The 18476-nt window shown below is 48.7% G+C and overlaps 1 protein-coding gene across 3 annotated transcripts; it reads left to right on the top strand.

The window, feature by feature from the left end:
- Positions 1–11298: 11298 nt before the first annotated feature.
- LOC100286309 (uncharacterized) lies at positions 11299–14603 on the top strand. 3 transcript variants are annotated; one of them, XM_020539033.2, is made up of 3 exons: positions 11299–11469; positions 12027–12490; positions 13466–14603. In XM_020539033.2, the coding sequence occupies exons 2-3, from the start codon at positions 12029–12031 to the stop codon at positions 14345–14347; spliced, it is 1344 nt and encodes a 447-aa protein (XP_020394622.1). In that variant the 5' UTR covers positions 11299–11469; positions 12027–12028; the 3' UTR covers positions 14348–14603.
- Positions 14604–18476: the final 3873 nt, after the last annotated feature.

Here is an 18476-nt window from a genome sequence, read left to right as displayed (position 1 = left end):
CCTTTCTAGCCACTTGGCAATTATTGTTCTAACACTTAACAAGTTTTTGTGGCTATAAGTTTAAGTTTTACAGGATCACCTATTCACCCCCCCTCTAGGTGCTCTCACCAGGGCGCACGTACGTGCCCTGGAAGTTGCCGGCGAAGGCTTGGACCAGGTCGTCCCAGTTGGAGATCTGCCCCAGAGGCAGATGCTCCAGCCAGGCCCGAGCGGTTTCAGGGAGGAACAGGGAGAGGTTGCGGATGATGAGGTTGTCGTCATCCGTTCCACCCAGGTGGCAGGCCAGCCGGTAGTCCGCGAGCCACAGTTCTGGCCTCGTCTCCCCCGAGTACTTTGTGATAGTAGTCGGGGTTCGGAACTGGGTCGGGAACGACGCCCGTCGTATGGCCTGGCTAAAAGCCTGCGGACCGGGTGGTTCGGGCGAGGGGCTCCGATCTTCCCCGCTGTCATAGCGTCCCCCACGCCTGGGGTGGTAGCCTCGGCGCACCTTCTCGTCGAGGTGGGCTCGACGGTTGCGGTGATGGTGCTCGTTGCCGAGGCGACCCGGGGCCGCAGGCGCTGTGTTGCGCGTGCGCCCGGTGTGGACCGAGGCATCCCGCATGAATTGGGAAGTCGTGGTGCGATGTTCCGAGGGGTACCCCTGCCTTCGGGAGGTAGAGCTTTTGGCCCGCCGGACCGCGACATCCTCCAGGAGATTCTTGAGCTCTCCCTGGATACGCCGCCCCTCGATGGTTGATAGCTCCGGCATCACGCGGAGAAGTATTGCCGCTGCAGCCAGGTTCTGGCCGACCCCACTGGAAGCCGGTGGTGGCCTTGCCCTGACATCGTCGGCGATGCGGTGCTGGATGCCCTGGGGTAGATGACGCGTTTCTCCGGCCGGAGGTTGGCCTGCCCATTCCTGCCCAATGTCCCGGCGGAACGACTCAAGCGTTCCTGCTCCCTCGTCGAGCCTGGCCTGCATCTCACGGATTTGCTCGAGCTGTGAGTCCTAACCCCCCGCAGGGACTGGGACCACAGCTAGCTCCCGAAGCATGTCAACGCGAGGCGCAGGCCTAGGGGGATCACCGTTCTCCGGTATACCAAGATGGTTGCCTTCGCCGGGACCCCCTAGATCGACGTGGAAACATTCACGACTTGGGCCGCAGTCCTCGTCGTCGAAGCTGCAGCTACCGTCGGAACAATCGGAGAGGCAGTAGTCGCATGCGGTCATGAAGTCCCGCATGGCACTGGGGTTACCAAGTCCGGAGAAATCCCAACAAAAGTCAAACTCGTCATCTCCCTCGGAACCCGAGGGCCCGTAGGTCGAGACGGCTGTCAGCCGGTCCCAGGGTGACCGCATACCGTACCCCGGAGGGTTTGGACTCGCCTCTATGAAAGCGTCCACTGAAGCGAAGTTGCTTGGTGGGTCGAGGCTGAATCCAAAAGGCACGAGATGGGAATCGGTCGGTACCTCTTGGTCGACGGGCGGTGACGAAGTCACGTCAGGGGCAGACTGCACCGTCGTCTCAGGTACGGGGGTGACGCCCAGCAAGTCCTTTGCGAGCGTGTTGGCGCCGTCCGTCCACTTGGAGTTGGCGTGTTGCGGGGAAACGGCGCTCGTCTTCGTCTCAGACGTGAAGTCGATGCCCGACGTGTCCCCCGTTGGGGCGCCGGCGCCGTCGACTCGCTCGACAGCCGACGAGGTGCCGCCTCCCGCTTGGCCTTGGTTGCGCCGCCTCCTCCTCCGTCGGCGGGGGAGGTGACGGGACAAACCCAAATGTTGTTCTTCCGCCACGTGGGGAAGACGTCGTCGATTCCGCCGCCGGCGGGCGGGTTGTCGGTCGCCATTGTCGCTGTCGCGCGACGGGGGAAGGAGTATCATGTCGTAGCCGCCGTCGAGGGACATGAACTCAAGACTCCCGAAACAGAGCACCGTCCCGGGCTGGAAAGGTTGCTGGAGACTACCCATCTGGAGCTTGACGGGAAGCTGTTCGTCAACACGCAGCAGGCCCCTACCTGGCGCGCCAACTGTCGGCGTTTCAACCCCGAGGGGTCCCTGGACCGACGAGTAAATTGTCGCCGCGTGCCCCAGTCCAGATGGGTCGGCGCGAGACGGAGCGCGAAGGGGGGAGAAGCCGGAGGGAGATAGGCGTAAAAGGGGAAACCCACGACCTTCGTGTTTGTCCTGCGCCCAGGTCGGGTGCGCTTGCAGTAGGGGGTTACAAGCATCCGCGCGGGAGGGAGCGAGAGGCCTATGCGCGCGCCGTCCCGTCCTTCCCCGCGCGGCCAACTGATAGTCGCCTAGAGGGGGGGTGAATAGGGCGAAACTGAAATTTACAAATATAAACACAACTACAAGTCGGGTTAGCGTTAGAAATAAAAACGAGTCCGCGAGAGAGGGCACAAAACAAATCGCAAGCAAATGAAGAGTGTGACACGTGGATTTGTTTTACCGAGGTTCGGTTCTCGCAAACCTACTCCCCGTTGAGGAGGCCACAAAGGCCGGGTCTCTTTCAACCCTTCCCTCTCTCAAACGGTCCCTCGGACCGAGTGAGCTTCTCTTCTCTAATCAAAGTCGGGAACAAAACTTCCCCACAAGGGCCACCACACAATTGGTGCCTCTTGCCTTGATTACAATGGAGTTTTGATCACAAGAACAAGTGAGAAAGAAAAGAAGCAATCCAAGCGCAAGAGCTCAAAAAGAACACGGCAAATCTCTCTCTCTAATCACTAAAGCCTTTTGTGGAATTGGAGAGGATTTGATCTCTTTTGGTGTGTCTAGAATTGAATGCTAGAGCTCTTGTAGTGGTTGAGAAGTGGAAAACTTGGATGCAATGAATGGTGGGGTGGTTGGGGTATTTATAGCCCCAACCACCAAATGTGGCCGTTGGGAGGCTGTCTGTTCGATGGCGCACCGGACAGTCCGGTGCACACCGGACAGTCCGGTGCCCCTGCCACGTCATCACTGCCGTTGGATTCTGACCGTTGGAGCTTCTGTCTTGTGGGCCCGCCTGGGTGTCCGGTGCACACCGGACACGTACTGTTTGCTGTCCGGTGTGCCAGTATGGGCGCGCCCTGACCTCTGCGCGCGCAGAGCGCGCATTAAATGCGCGGCAGAGAGTCGTTGGCGCGGAGATAGCCGTTGCTCCGGAGTCGCACCGGACAGTCCGGTGCACACCGGACAGTCCGGTGAATTTTAGCGGACTAGCCGTTGGAGTTTTCCCGAAGCTGGCGAGTTCCTGAGGCTGACCTTCCTTGGCGCACCGGACACTGTCCGGTGTACACCGGACAGTCCGGTGAATTATAGCGGAGTTGCCTCTAGAAATTCCCGAAGGTAGCGAGTTCGTGTTGGAGTCCTCTGGTGCACCGGACATGTCCGGTGGTGCACCGGACACTGTCCGGTGTACACCGGACAGTCTGGTGCTCCCAGACCAGAGGGCCTTCGGTTCCCACTTTGCTCCTTTGTTGAATCCAAAACTTGGTCTTTTTATTGGCTGAGTGTGAACCTTTTACACCTGTGTAATCTGTACACTTGGGCAAACTTAGTTAGTCCAATTGTTTGTGTTGGGCAATTCAACCACCAAAATTATATAGGAACTAGGTGTAAGCCTAATTCCCTTTCACCAACCCTCTGTAAGAGGGCCCTGGACCTTCCTTTTATAGGCGTAAGGAGAGGGTCCAGGTGTACAATGGGAGGTGTAGCAGTGTGCTAACGTGTCTAGCAGAGAAGAGCTAGTGCCCTAAGTACATGCCGTCGTGACAGACGGAGAGGTTTTGGCACCCTGTTCATGTGGTGTCGTGGCCGTCGGAGGAGCGCTGGAGCCTGGCGGAAGGACAGCTGTCGGGGCTGTCGAGTCCTTGCTGACGTCTCCTTGCTTCCGTAAGGGGGCTGAGAGCCACCGTCGTCATGGAGCATGCGGGGCGCCATCATTACTTGTTTACCGGGGCGAGCCAGATGGGACGCCGGTCTTGTTCCCCGTAGCCTGAGTTAGCTTGGGGTAGGGTAATGATGGCGCCTCCTGTGACGTGGTCGGTCCGAGCCCTGGGTTGGGCGAGGCGGAGGCTCCTCCGAGGTCGAGGTCGAGTCTGTCTTCCGAGGCCGAGGTCGAGTCCGAGCCCCTAGGTCGGGCGATGCGGAGACCGTCGGCTGAGGCCAGGGCTGAGTCCGAGCCCTAGGGTCGGGCGAGGCGGAGTTCGTCGTCTTCCGGGGCCGAGCCTGAGTCCGAGCCCTGGGGTCGGGCGAGGCGGAGGTCGTCGTCTTCCGGGGCCGAGCCCGAGTCCGAGCCTTGGGGTCGGGCGAGGCGGAGTTCGTCGTCTTCCCGGGCCGAGCCCGAGTTCGAGCCCTAGGATCGGGCGAGGCGGAGTTCGTCGTCTTCCGGGGCTGAGCCCGAGTCCGAGCCCTGGGGTCGGGCGAGGCGGAGTTCGTCGTCTTCCGGGGCTGAGCCCGAGTCCGAGCCCTAGGGTCGGGTGAGGCGGAGCTTCCTATGGCGCCCGAGGCCGGACTTGGCCGCTGTCAGCCTCACTCTGTCGAGTGGCACAGCAGTCGGAGCGGCGTAGGCGGCGCTGTCCTCTTGTCAGGTCGGTCACTTCGGCTCTGTCGACTGAAGGGCGCGCGTCAGGATAAGGTGTCAGGCCATCCTTGCATTAAATGCCCCTGCGATACGGTCGGTCGTCGTGGCGATTTGGCCAAGGTTGCTTCTTGGCGAAGACTGGGCCTCGGGCGAGCCGAAGGTGTGTCCGTTGCTTGAGGGGGCCCTCGGGCGAGACGTGAATCCTCCGGGGTCGGCTGCCCTTGCCCGAGGCTGGGCTCGGGCCAGGCGAGATCGTGTCCCTTGAGCGGACCGAGCCTTGACTTAATCGCACCCATCAGGCCTTTGCAGCTTTGTGCTGATGGGGGTTACTAGCTGAGATTAGGAGTCTTGGGGGTACCCCTAATTATGGTCCCCGACAACTATTTTAGTAACATACCGAAAGTTTAAGGGACAATTCAATCAACTTAAATAAGTGGACCATTGGTGCATCTATTGAGAAGTTAAGAACATAGTGAAGGACTGCCACACGCGCGCGCCGCCGGGCGGGGCAAGGCCGTGGTCGTGGTAGATTAGAACTTGGTCTGAATATTCCTTCCTAACGGTTGCACATTTTGTCTGGAGTGATGATCGTCCATTACTTTCGTCGGTTACTGTTAGTTTCCTGTGTTATAGCTAGTAATGGACGGGTTGTAACCGTCCATTACTGTCGTCCGTTATTGTTAGTTTCCTGTGTTATGGCTAGTAACGGACGGGTTGTAATGGCTGTCAGCTATTAACAGACGTCACTGATGACATCAGTTTCTAGATGGCTGTAACGGTAGCTCTGATGGCAACAGTTACTGTATGTTCGCCTCCCTCTACGTGTGTACATATACGGAGGAGGGGAGGTTGCTTCTAGTTACAACACAGTGAACCGTCTCAGACGCGTTGCACACAGCCATTCTCGTCCCACCTTCTGCGAGCACAGAGAGTGTGGGAGAGCAGGCCTCCGAAATCACCGTCCGTAGAGCTACACTTGCATGGGTATGCGGACAATCAGGTTTTTGGGGAGCGTACTCGCGACTGCTCGCTCCGTTCGCTCGACCAACGATGATCCAGTTCTTCGTTGTCAGCGTCATTCGTGGGACCGCACTGCATACATCTACCTGCGTCGACTGCGTACGACTACATCGAACATACACATAAGATGTCTCGTGTGAATAGAGCCACTGATGTCTTGAGCATCGGCCCCTCCGCGGGGTACACTCTGTTCTTAGTATTTATGCATATTTTACTGTTGTTTACTACTCATGTGATTAGTGATACACATATGCACATACATGTAGTCACATCATTGTGGTTTTCTGAATTAAGTTAAAACTAAAAATGGCTATTTCTCTAACAACTATCGGAAACAAAAAAAATATGCTCACACTCACTATACATATACCTAATGGGTATACGAAATGACCATAACATACTGGTGAACATTAAAATTTGTCGTACCTATGGTTTATGGGTGTATTCAGCACCGTCATATCTCTCATTGATAGTCGCCTAGAGGGGGGGTGAATAGGGCGAAACTGAAATTTACAAAATTAATCACAACTACAAGCCGGGTTAGCGTTAGAAATATAATTGAGTCCGCGAGAGAGGGTGGAAAACAAATCGCAAGCAAATAAGAAGTGTGACACGTGGATTTGTTTTACCGAGGTTCGGTTCTCGCAAACCTACTCCCCGTTGAGGAGGCCACAAAGGCCGGGTCTCTTTCAACCCTTCCCTCTCTCAAACGGTCCCTCGGACCGAGTGAGCTCTCTTTTCACAATCACTTGGAACACAAAGTTCCTACAAGGATCACCAAAGGATTGGTGTCTCTTGCCTCAATTACAAGTGAGTTCGATCGCAATGAAAGAATCAAGAAAGCACGATTGAAAAATCCAAGCGACAAGAGCGACAAATAACACACGGATCACTTTCTCTCACAAGTCACTAATCACTAATGATCTCTTTTCTCAATTGTGAAACTTGGAGAAATGGAGGCTTTGAATGTGTCTTGGAATGGATTGCTAGCTCTTGTATTGAATGTTGAAGATTGGAATGCTTGGATGTGTTGAATGGAGGTGGTTGGGGTTGTATTTATAGCCACCAACCACTTCCTAGCCGTTGCACCATTCTGCCGAGCGCGGACGGTCCGCGAGCCAGGTCCGGACGGTCCGCCCCTGTAGATCAACGGCTGAAAACGCAACGGTCAGCAGTAACGGCTATATCAACGGCTATATTGCATTTAATGCGGCGTCAGATGTCAGATAGAGTCGGGCGCGGACGGTCCGGTCGTGCACCCCGGACGGTCCGCGCGGACGCTATAATTCATTTTTCCGAACCCGTCACCTTCGGGTTTTTTGGTTTCTTACCGATCGGACGGTCCGCGCCTGAGGCCGGACGGTCCGCGCGAGGGCTCAGACGGTCTTTGCTTTTCCTCCGGACAGTCTGTAGTGGAAACTTGTGTTTTTGCATTGGTTCTGTCCGAGGGTCATTCTTGTGTCGCGGACGGTCCGCCGCAGGGGCCCAGACGGTCCGCGCTTGGCCTGTTTTTCCAAAACCTTCTCCTGTCCGGAATAATCTACGGTATTCCGGTCAGTCGAATTAGTATAGTTGTAGATGAACCTTTGGCACCTGTAGAACATACAATCTAGAGCAAACTAGTTAGTCCAATTATTTGTGTTGGGCAATTCAACCACCAAAATTATTTAGGAACTAGGTCTAATTCCCTTTCACTCATCATATCTTATATTTTAAATTTTATTCTATAAATTATGCAGTCTATGTCACACCCGAGTTTCGGGGCACCAAGACCCGGGCGCGAACATAATCACTTGGTGTGCTCAGACCAAGTCTCACACATATGATGCATCATGGTACAGAAACAAATGTCACATATTTATTATATAATAGAAGTTCTGTACAAAATAAATAAATAATTACATCATAAGGAGAACGATCCAACAACTCAAAGTTGAATGGGAGACGACGACCTAGACCTCTCACAAAATCATCACAACATCCTCCATGTGCCTTATCCCGCGGTACCTGTTCTTGACCTATGGGGGTGTGAGACAGTAAGAGTGAGCCCACATGCGTTCATCGCTCAACAAGTTGTGGGGAATAATGTGTATGAACTCAGCAAAGGTGGGAGCTCATGTGAAGTGTAAAGCTTACTAAAGATAGTTTTGCAAGGAAAATTACTTAGTAGGCAAACAGATACACTAGTAGCTGGTCATAAACGGAAGGTTCTTTGGCAGGGCTTTGAGCTGTTGTTTTATGTCAATATTGGGATAAGTATTCATATAAGGTGAATGTCCAAAGGTAAGATAAAATATGTCGAGATGAGATAGATATGTGATACTAGTTGTATTCTAATAGAGAGATAATATAGGTTGACTAGCTATTTTATAAACATTTTTTGCCTATGTGTATGTGCAGATGCAATTGTGGACATTACTCCACAACTCAACCAAAGATCCAAATCAGACAAGTATCATAAGAACAAACATTCAAGTACATGGATACCTATAAAAACAGTTTTGTTTTTGTTCCTAAGAGTATGTCTCCTATTCCGAAAGGTCACTTTAGGTACATGATTTCAAAGTGTGAAATCCACTTTTGTCTTTAGAAGTGAAAAGGTAAGAGTAATCAGAGTAAAGCAGCAGTGGATGAGAAGAGATTAAGAAAAATTTAGAAAGAATCAGAGCAGCAAAGGCAAGTAGGTAAGGGTTATCCGGTTATATCTAGGTTTCGTCCTACAGTCAACAAGCTCTGATACCACTTCTGTCACACCCGGGTTTTGGGCCACCAAGACCCGGGCACGAACATAATCACCAGGTGTCCTAGGACCAAGTCTCACACATATGATGAATCATGGTACAGAAACAAATGTCACATTTTCTGAATTATTTTATCCCTTTTATTCATCTCCTGGGCTGCCACCACCATTTACAAGAAGCACGGGGTTGATTCTGCAAATTCCAGGACTACCTTGTGATAGTTTTATAACAGACTGAGGATGCAGGTTGATTGTTTAAGAACTTGAGGACTCATATGCAAAACTCACAGGCCGAAAGAGTATGTTCATATCTCGACCGCTAGATCGGGTTTCAACGGTCCTGATTAGATGCGCCAAGGCACGAACCAGTACGCTCTTACTACCCTTAGATCCGTGATGGACGCCCTGGATTTAAAACGACCGGATTTGAGTCCTGAGCGCTAGATCCGAATCGGACGACCGTGATTCCCCCAACGAAGGGGTACTTGATCTTCTAATCCAGCTCGCACGCATATGATCCAACGGTGCAGATCAATCACACCAAATGGTACCGACTGTTCTAATCAGGGTCGTTCCCTTCCGGACTAACGACCAGCGCTCCTCCTCCCAATACACCACCATACCACAGACCGTACGCGGCGGCGCCGCCCTGGCCTGCGACGGAGGGGGCGCCGACGACATGCCAAACTATGAGCTGATGCCCTAAGCCTTGTTCCTACCGGCGAAACGCGATGAGGAGGCCGATGCAAACTCAGATGAGAACTTATTACCGGTGATGTGGGCGTAGGCCAACCTGTCCTCGAGTCGGGGCGGAATCTGTGGCAGGCGATGACGGTGATCAATTTTGACGAAGGTGGTCGAGGCTCCACAAAAAAATGCTACGCTCAGCACCACCACGCAGCTACGAAGCTCCAGCACCGCCCTCCCGAGTGTTTTGACGGTGCAGGCCGGGCTTCCTCGGCGGCGCACGTCCGGAACGATGATGTCACACTACTTCCTTCTCTCGGTACCAGGGGTATGATTGATGAGAGGAACACGAGGGGGACGAGCTTCGACACATGAATTTATGGCCACAAAAGGGGGGTCGACAGGGACGCCCGCGAAATTCGCACGCCGGTCGTCGGTGAACTGCGGGTGTTTGTTACGCGAGCTGGGGGATGACAACATGGGTCCACTTGTCGGCGTGCGGCTTGGTTAAGCGCGGAGTTGAGCAGGTGAGGCCACACGACAGAGGCAGTCGGCCAGCACGCGCACGCGGAATGGCCGACCCATGGGGCCCACATGGCGGTGTTTAGACGGGCGGGCGCGGTGCGCGCAATGGGCCAATGAGGCAAGGAAGGAGAGATGGGCCAGAATCTGGTTTTGCGACCCAAAACAGAGTTTTACCCCTTTTCTTTTTTTCTATTCTTTTATCTTTTCTATTTCAAATTTCAACTATCCAATTCAAATTTAAATCCCTATTTGGATTTTTTTTAGATTTCAACTCTCAAGTATAATTCTAATGTGAATATTGATTCTAGTACTTTTAATATTATTTTCCCCCCATTTTCTCATTTTAGAAGCAACAATTTACTATTACAATTTCTGTTATCATTTTCTATTTTTCATTTACAAACTGAGGTCAAATTCAGGTTTTCAATAAATGCATGATAACCACATCATCAACAAGAGATGTGCCATTCTTTATTTGTTTATTAGTTACTTAACTAATTTAATACTCTTTGTTGGTTATAAATAGGAAGGGTCCTAATGAAGTTTCAAAGGTTTCAACAATTCTCCTAACTTCATTATAAATATATTTATTTATTTATTTATTTATTTTATATATTTTTGTCACTTCTACCAATTTTGACCTTTAGAGTTTATAATACAAAACAGTGTTTTGTAAGTAAATACACGTTTTTGTTGAACCTAATAGGGTTTTTACCATCGAGTATCAGACTATCCACACTCATATAACTCTAAATTTCTACCATATGAGAATATATTGTACTTGTCAGCAAAAAACTTTACTTATACCACAATTTTCCGTAGTCATATCTGCTATATATCTCAACTCTATACCAACCGCAACATATTATATCATTTTTGTCTCTTTCCTCTCACCTACTCGCCCAACTCCTCCTGGCTTGGTGACTTCTGTGCCTGCACGTCCAATGCCATATGGAGAACATAGAAGAGATGGAGTAAGCCTCTCCCTACCACCCATACCTTTTAGGGTAGATCGCTACAACGTTTCAGTTGCTGCAAAGAAGACCCAATATCATCAGGTCGCTCAATGCGGATAGCCTCAATCTATCCACATTCATCCTACTCTAAAAAGAATACTCCATCTTAGTCATTAATATTTTAAAATACAATAGAGTCCTACATCTACAACTATTCTATATCTCAACTCGATATAACTACTACATTTTGATGAATATATATCGAACACATCCGGTTAATTGTGGGCTTGTGGCGTTGTGTTCATGTCGCCGCCCCACAACCACAAGCTCGGCGGGTCGGCCTCATTGCTGCATAGCGTTCGAACTTCGAACCGTACAAACAGTATCTGACCGTTTCCTGTCGGTTGCTGTAAAGTAGCGTCACGTATAGAGTAGCTGCAGCACATTTCGTACATACCTCGAGTAGCGTAGCGCACCCTAGTGTGTCACTGTGGACAGCCTCAGGGTCTGTTTGGTTGGGCTGTGGCTGTGAAAAAAGTTGCTGTGGGCTGTGAGCTGTGGAAAAAGCTGCTGTAGGCTGTAAGCTGTTAAAAAGCTAAAAACCGTTTGGTAGAAACCACTAAAAGTCGTTAAAAATCCTTCGATATATGTTTTCATAGTTCCATCCGAAAAGCCACTAAAAGCAGGTCCAGAGGTGCTTTCAGATTTGCACTACAAGAAAATCGGTTTTTAGAAAAAGCTGCTTCCTGGATCCAGCCCTTTGGTTGGCTTTTGGCTTTTAGGGGGGCAAAAGCCAAAGTCAAAAGTTAAACCAAACACACCCTCAGTCACCCATTCACATCTCTACCCTAGTGCGCTTCCCTTATAAAACCTAGCTCCTCAAGCTCCAGACGCAGTCGACCGCCGCAGACCGGGAGTAGTCGACGCGCCGTCACTGAATCCTCAGATCACGGCTAGCCGTAATCACGCCACTCTGCTGACTCCCGGCGAGGTACTCTGACGCATGCGCGAGCGCTTCTCTTCTTCTCTTTTCGCTGTGCTTTTAGTCTGTTCGTTTGATGCCCAGATCTACTAGGTTTGTGTGATGAGCCGAGCCGATTTATGCACTGGATTTTTAGTCAAGTGTTGTTTCCGCCTCCGCTATCTTTAGTGTCTATGTCTGAATTTGGGTTCAGTGATTATCGAGCTATAAATTATAGTTGTTGCGCTGTTCTATACTAGATCCAGTTACCGATCTATGATATTACGGGGTTGAGCGATTCATGTGCTGGAGTACTAGTCCAAGATTTGCTTCCGTCTCCTCATCTACCTTTAGTATGTACTCTGTATATAAACTTAATTGCAGTTTGCAACTGATTCTCGGCCATATATTACTTCCGTTGCGTTGTTCATTAGATCCATTTCCGATCCCTGATATTACGTGGGTGGGGGGTACTTCGACTTTGTTTTTTCCGGATTGTTTGATTACTGGTCTATTCCCATACATATTTGTTTCTCATTGATTTTATATAATTTTGATGTAAGCAGCAGTGTAACATTTTCCTTCAGCCATGGGCAAGGAGAAGACTCACATCAACATTGTGGTCATTGGACATGTCGACTCTGGCAAGTCGACCACCACTGGCCACCTGATCTACAAGCTCGGCGGTATTGACAAGCGTGTGATTGAGAGGTTCGAGAAAGAGGCCGCGGAGATGAACAAGCGGTCATTCAAGTATGCCTGGGTGCTTGACAAGCTCAAGGCCGAGCGTGAGAGAGGTATCACAATTGATATTGCTTTGTGGAAGTTCGAGACCACCAAGTACTACTGCACTGTCATTGATGCCCCTGGACACCGTGACTTCATCAAGAATATGATTACTGGCACTTCCCAAGCTGACTGCGCTGTTCTTATCATTGACTCCACTACTGGTGGTTTTGAGGCTGGTATCTCCAAGGATGGACAGACCCGCGAGCATGCTCTCCTTGCTTTCACGCTTGGAGTGAAGCAGATGATTTGCTGTTGCAACAAGGTATGGTTCCAGGAATTCCTATCTAGTCTGGTTCATTATCTGAGATGCCTGTAAATATGTGTTATCTGATTTCACGGTGTAGGCGTGCCTCCCCCTCTACCACACTATGCATTGCAGTAATGATAGATATTCCAATTTCTCTAGTCCATGTGTTCTCGCTTTTGTAAACCATCGATTTCTCAAGTCGTCCATGTGCTCTCTTTTGTAAACCTCCTCTTATGGTCTTGGTGGGAGGCTGGGAAAACATATTCAATATTGTGGCGGGGAATGCATGTGACTTTCTTTTTAACTCCACACAGTTTGAATTAGAACTGGTTGGGTTGTAATTTGGGAACAAGAGAAACCATTGCTTCTAAGTTTAGGGCTCAATTTTCTTTGGTGGTATTCTTTTCTTTTCTCTTATACTGCCTTCAAGTTGAATGCTGTATTTGTGTTCTGATTGAATAACTAATGTTATTTGTACTAAATTTTACAATGAAACACGGATTGCTTGCACTGAATACAAGCCATCTGTTTCCTACATGTTTATGTATGGTAGCAATTCATCTTCGTTAGTTTACATAATCTAATATTATTTTTCTAGGGAAATTTTCCCAATAAGTGATTAAAGCATAAGGGAATACTTGCACTGCATATGTAATTAAAGCATAAGGGTTTGCATAGTTTATAACTGTATTTGATTGCAATTGTTACTTAGTTTACTGTGTCAATTAGTAGAAATTGTTGGAATGCACCTGATCAGTTCTGTACTTTTTGTGTACTTGCTTTGTACAGCCTGCACTAGTTAGCATGAATAAATTTGTCTGCCTGGTTGTTATTGCTGTTGATACCTCAAGAAATTTTGTGCCTTAACAAGTTTGGTGGGCCAGTTGTTTTTGGTTATTATGGTATTGCATTTTTACTGTTTGCATGCTGTTGTTTAGGTCACTAATCTCATTCAACTAATGGTACTGTTTGGGTTTTGCTGTTTAACAGATGGATGCCACCACACCCAAGTACTCCAAGGCCCGTTATGATGAGATTGTGAAGGAAGTCTCTTCCTACCTGAAGAAGGTTGGATACAACCCTGACAAGATCCACTTTGTTCCCATCTCTGGTTTCGAAGGTGACAACATGATTGAGAGGTCCACCAACCTTGACTGGTACAAGGGCCCAACCCTACTTGAGGCTTTGGACTTGATCAATGAGCCGAAGAGGCCTTCAGACAAGCCCCTGCGTCTCCCCCTACAGGATGTGTACAAGATTGGTGGTATTGGAACTGTTCCTGTTGGGCGTGTTGAGACTGGTATCATCAAGCCTGGTATGGTTGTTACCTTTGGTCCTAGTGGCCTTACTACTGAGGTGAAGTCTGTTGAAATGCACCATGAGGCTCTCCAGGAGGCCCTTCCTGGTGACAATGTTGGCTTCAATGTTAAGAATGTTGCTGTGAAGGATCTGAAGCGTGGGTATGTGGCCTCCAACTCCAAGGATGACCCTGCCAAGGAGGCTGCTAGCTTCACGTCCCAGGTCATCATCATGAACCACCCTGGGCAGATTGGCAACGGCTATGCCCCAGTGCTGGACTGCCACACCTCGCACATTGCTGTCAAGTTTGCGGAGCTCATTACCAAGATTGATAGGCGGTCTGGCAAAGAGCTTGAGAAGGAGCCCAAATTCCTCAAGAATGGTGATGCTGGTATGGTGAAGATGGTTCCCACTAAGCCCATGGTAGTGGAGACCTTTTCTGAATATCCTCCTCTTGGTCGCTTTGCTGTCCGTGACATGAGGCAAACGGTGGCTGTCGGAGTCATCAAGAGTGTGGAGAAGAAGGATCCAACTGGAGCCAAGGTGACCAAGGCTGCCGCAAAGAAGAAATGATGTGTCTGGCTGGTTCTGTGTTTGCTTGAGGGATACCTAGTGGAAACGTAAAATATCTCGTCTTGTTCACGTCATTGTCTGAACTATGCTCGCAACGTTTGCCTGGTCGATTTAGAACTGTTATTTTCGTTAAAACCAGAGTGTTATTTAAGACTTATCCGAACATCTGGTGAGCCATATATGGTTACTAGTTTTGTTACTACCCTTGTTGGTGTTGTGTGCTTCTTTAGCAAATGTGCTGTTTCTAAATTGCTCATTATTTGCTCGTCCATACCTGTCTGCTGCGATCAAATTTCTCTTGCGCTTAAATCTTTTAAACAAAAAAGCTGCCAAATCGCATATCAAGGATTTAGAAATTATGATTCTTCCGAAATGTTTTTTTGATAAATACTGTAGTCCTGAAAACATAGTTTTGACTATTGTATTTTCAATGAAGTTTTGAAAGCATTTGAGGGAGTACTGTTTTGCATTTTGGAGGCGAGATTACGTAGTTGAGAATGGTTTGGCCTTTTCTTTTTGGAACATAGGAATAGGAAAATATATAGAAATGTTACATGAGTCCAATTACAAAACATGGGATTAAAAAATGTAGAAAAATTGCACATTGTGGTCGTGGATCTTACTGGGCACTTCGTAGCATCAAAGTTCTGAATATACTTTATATCCTAGATTTGGAATATAATCTATGTGCTAGTATACTTTTTTAATCTAAAATATATTCTTTCATGACAGGAATGTGTGGGGTACAATATTAGTTAATTGATAGAGTGAGCTATAAAGATAGAAAAAAAATACATCTGTGATTGGGTTTGCTTTTTTCTGGCAAGGACGAAGCCATAGAGTGAGGATTGGATGAGCGTGCTTTCACTGCTCGTGGTGGAGTGCTCTTTTAATTATTCGCTCTATTATTGTCTCATAATGTGGTATTAATAAGGAACCCTAATAATAAAGGGGGAGGGCACTCAAGGGATTTTTTTTTGCATTAATGGAGGATATGAATTCTGGGCAAATTTTTTGTGTTACAGTCTATTAAAAAAGACTTCAACTATAATTTTTGGGCAAATTATCTATGCTATACTCTATTAAAAAAAGACTTAATAAGAAATTCTCGGCCCGCGTATAAATAAAAGCTTCGACACACTCTGTTTTACGAGACAAGAAAGAAAGAGTCAAAGCCATGGTTATCCTTGCAAGATTAGAGCAACTCCAAGACACCAGGTATATAATTTTGTAAAGATAAATTTAGCTATATTAAAAGAAAATTGTATTCAATAGACTCTGCAAATGACTCTTCAAATTTAGTTGCTCTCTATTTATCCATCTTCGCTCTCCAATTTTGAATAGCCTGCTTCACTCTCTATTCAGTCCGTAGGTTTACCGAGTATGTTGGATTAGCCTACACTTTTTCTCTAAAATCTATTTTAGAGAGTAGCTAAATTAATAAATTTGGCTAGTCTTTTTAGCTAATCACTTGGAATTGCTCTTAGCAACCATTGCTCAAGAAGTTCTAAATATAGGAAACACGTAGGGTTCACCAAACCGGATTATGACATGCTCGCTTGGCTTTAATCCATACCGACTTTTACTATTTTTCAATGTTTTTTCTCTATGCGTTACAGCTGCAACAGTCCAAACAACCGACTTTAATCCATAGAACCCGGTGCCCACCAATAACCGATTAATCACTATTGTTGGGCGGAGACCGAACACAACCTCGATCATACATCAAAGACCTCACATTTTGTTTCATGTTAACTAACTACGCAAGTCCACGGTTGAAGGGACCTTCGATCCAACGGTCGACCAATAGTAAGAGATAACAACGGTGGAGGCCTCGGAGCAGTCTGTAGCAACCAAGGACCTCGCCGCTTTGTCATCCCTGAGTCTCCGTCACCACTCATCCGTCTAAGTGTAGTGAAGGGTACCGTATCGCGAAGGCTCCAACGGCAGCGACCGCTCTCCCGTCTAAGTGCAGCGATGTGTAGCATAGCGCGAAGGCTCAAGGGCAGCGGAAGCTACACGTCAACCCGTTACGTCATCAGTCCACCACGAGGCACCTCCGAGGGCCCACTTGTCAGCGTAGTTAGCGGGTGTGTTATTCGGTGTGCACTGGCCGCTGCGCGTGCGATGCTGCAATTATTCCGTTACATGTAATATTCTCCGGATATAGTTGGTGACCAGGATATGACCGAACTTTGGACCACCTACCCCTAGATGGTCATATAAATACCCCCATCCTGTAGCGGGATGAGACACATATAACGAGAAGCTTCTGTTCCCTGTCGTTTGTCTTGTCGTGCAGTTGAGCTCTCCCCCACCGTCTGAGTGTTTGGGTCCGCCTGACAACGTGTTAGCGCATGTCAGTGCCCAATATTTGACGCCCATCGTTTGTACGACGAAGACTATTCCCACGATGCCTTCCAAAAAGACCGTTCTAGCTCACCACTAAACGACGATGACGCTAGAGCAGCCCTCGCCGCCAAGAAGGGCAAGCTTGCCCTCGCTACTGACCACTCACCACCACACAACCCGAAGGCCACCAACGATTCACATGCCGAGGGTCACGCCACAAAACAAAAACAACCAACCACCTCCACCGAACAAGAGTGCGAGGTCCACACCACCAGTTTAGAAAACTTGGGGGACCCCCTCCCAAACCCCAAAAGCCAACCCTACCAAGCTAAAGTTTGTCTGGATTTGATGAAGAACCTGCCTCTGGCCCCTTAGGTTTCAATGCCATAGCAGGCCACCAACATCACCCATTTGAAATGCCTCCGGAATACAATGATGCAGACCTCCACGACGGCCCGGACCTTGGTGTCAACACCGAAGAGCAACTCTTACTCAAGAGCCTTTGCATGTGCAACTCCAACCTTCAGAAGCAGAGAGATGCTCAAGCGGCCAAGCAGCAACGTAGTAAGGCACAGGCCATAATACGTCTCCTTATCTAGCAAGAAAAAGAGCACCTCCAAGCCCTTGAGCAGGAAATCTCGCTGTTGCAGGCCCAGTAGGATCCGACGCACCCCTCGCATGGCCATGTGAGATTGAGCAGTTTTGACAAAGTTAGATAGACTCATCAGAGCAACACCTTCCATGCCTTCAATTTCACTGATAACAGATGCCCACTCTCCGCCAGACTACAGGCAACGCCATGGCCAAGCAACTATAGGGACGGGAATTGGCCAAAGTACAACGGAAGGTTGATCCAGTTTATCATGAGCTATCAAGTCACGGTGGCCTCATTCGAAGGAGACGACAACACAATGGTGAAGTCTCTTATCATTGCCCTCGCCTTAACATGGTACACCATGCTACCTATACTATCGTAGCCACTGGAGGAACAACACTGTGAAACCAATCTCAAAGCAAGCATTTGTAACGTTGGAGTGTCTACACCAAACATGGCCCACCATGATGCTGCAAAAAGTAGCACATTCACACGACGAACAAAAGCCTTAATGTACTAAAGACAACGGGTAATTACTTACCAAGCAAAGTGTTGTGATCGTACGCCATTTTTTCAGCCAAAGGTCTGTCAAACTCCCCTTGCTTTCTTCTGTACAACTCAACTCCTGCAGTGCTTGGACTGCTGCATCCACATCAGTCATATATTCGAATGCCTGCCGAAGATCACTCATAACTGAAACACTAGTGCCATACGCATAGTGTGTCCGAGGGTTCAAAGCAGCATCTGTGTGACATGTAGTTAGTACTGATTCATGATAGGAACATTTAAATAAACCGTGCTACCACCATTTACGTAGTCTAATCTGATTTGTAAGATCCGTCATTCTTTTCTTTATCACCTCCATGTATTTTTTTGAACTCGCAGATTCCACTAAGGCGTTGTCTCCAGAATTCGATTTGTAGAAATGGATGGGGTCAGCACTGAGGAAGGAGTCTGTCCAAGAGGCCTTTACTACTAGATATGTGCACAAAGCCTTTACTACTATGCTTTTGGTTCTCTAGTGCCCAGAGCATCAGCAGCCACCTCTAACGCACTGCAACTGCAAATGCGGTCAGCACTGAGGAAGGAGTCTGTCCAAGAGGCCTTGCAAGGGCATGCCTTCCATGCAAAGTTGCAAACTGATATTGATTTGTACATCCCCGATCCTTGGTGCTCTGCTGC

The sequence above is a fragment of the Zea mays genome, chromosome 6 (genome assembly GCF_902167145.1).
Source record: "Zea mays cultivar B73 chromosome 6, Zm-B73-REFERENCE-NAM-5.0, whole genome shotgun sequence".
In the NCBI taxonomy this organism is placed as follows: Eukaryota; Viridiplantae; Streptophyta; class Magnoliopsida; order Poales; family Poaceae; genus Zea; species Zea mays.
Note: the sequence above shows the minus strand (reverse complement) of the source record. Positions and strands in the feature narration are given on the sequence as shown.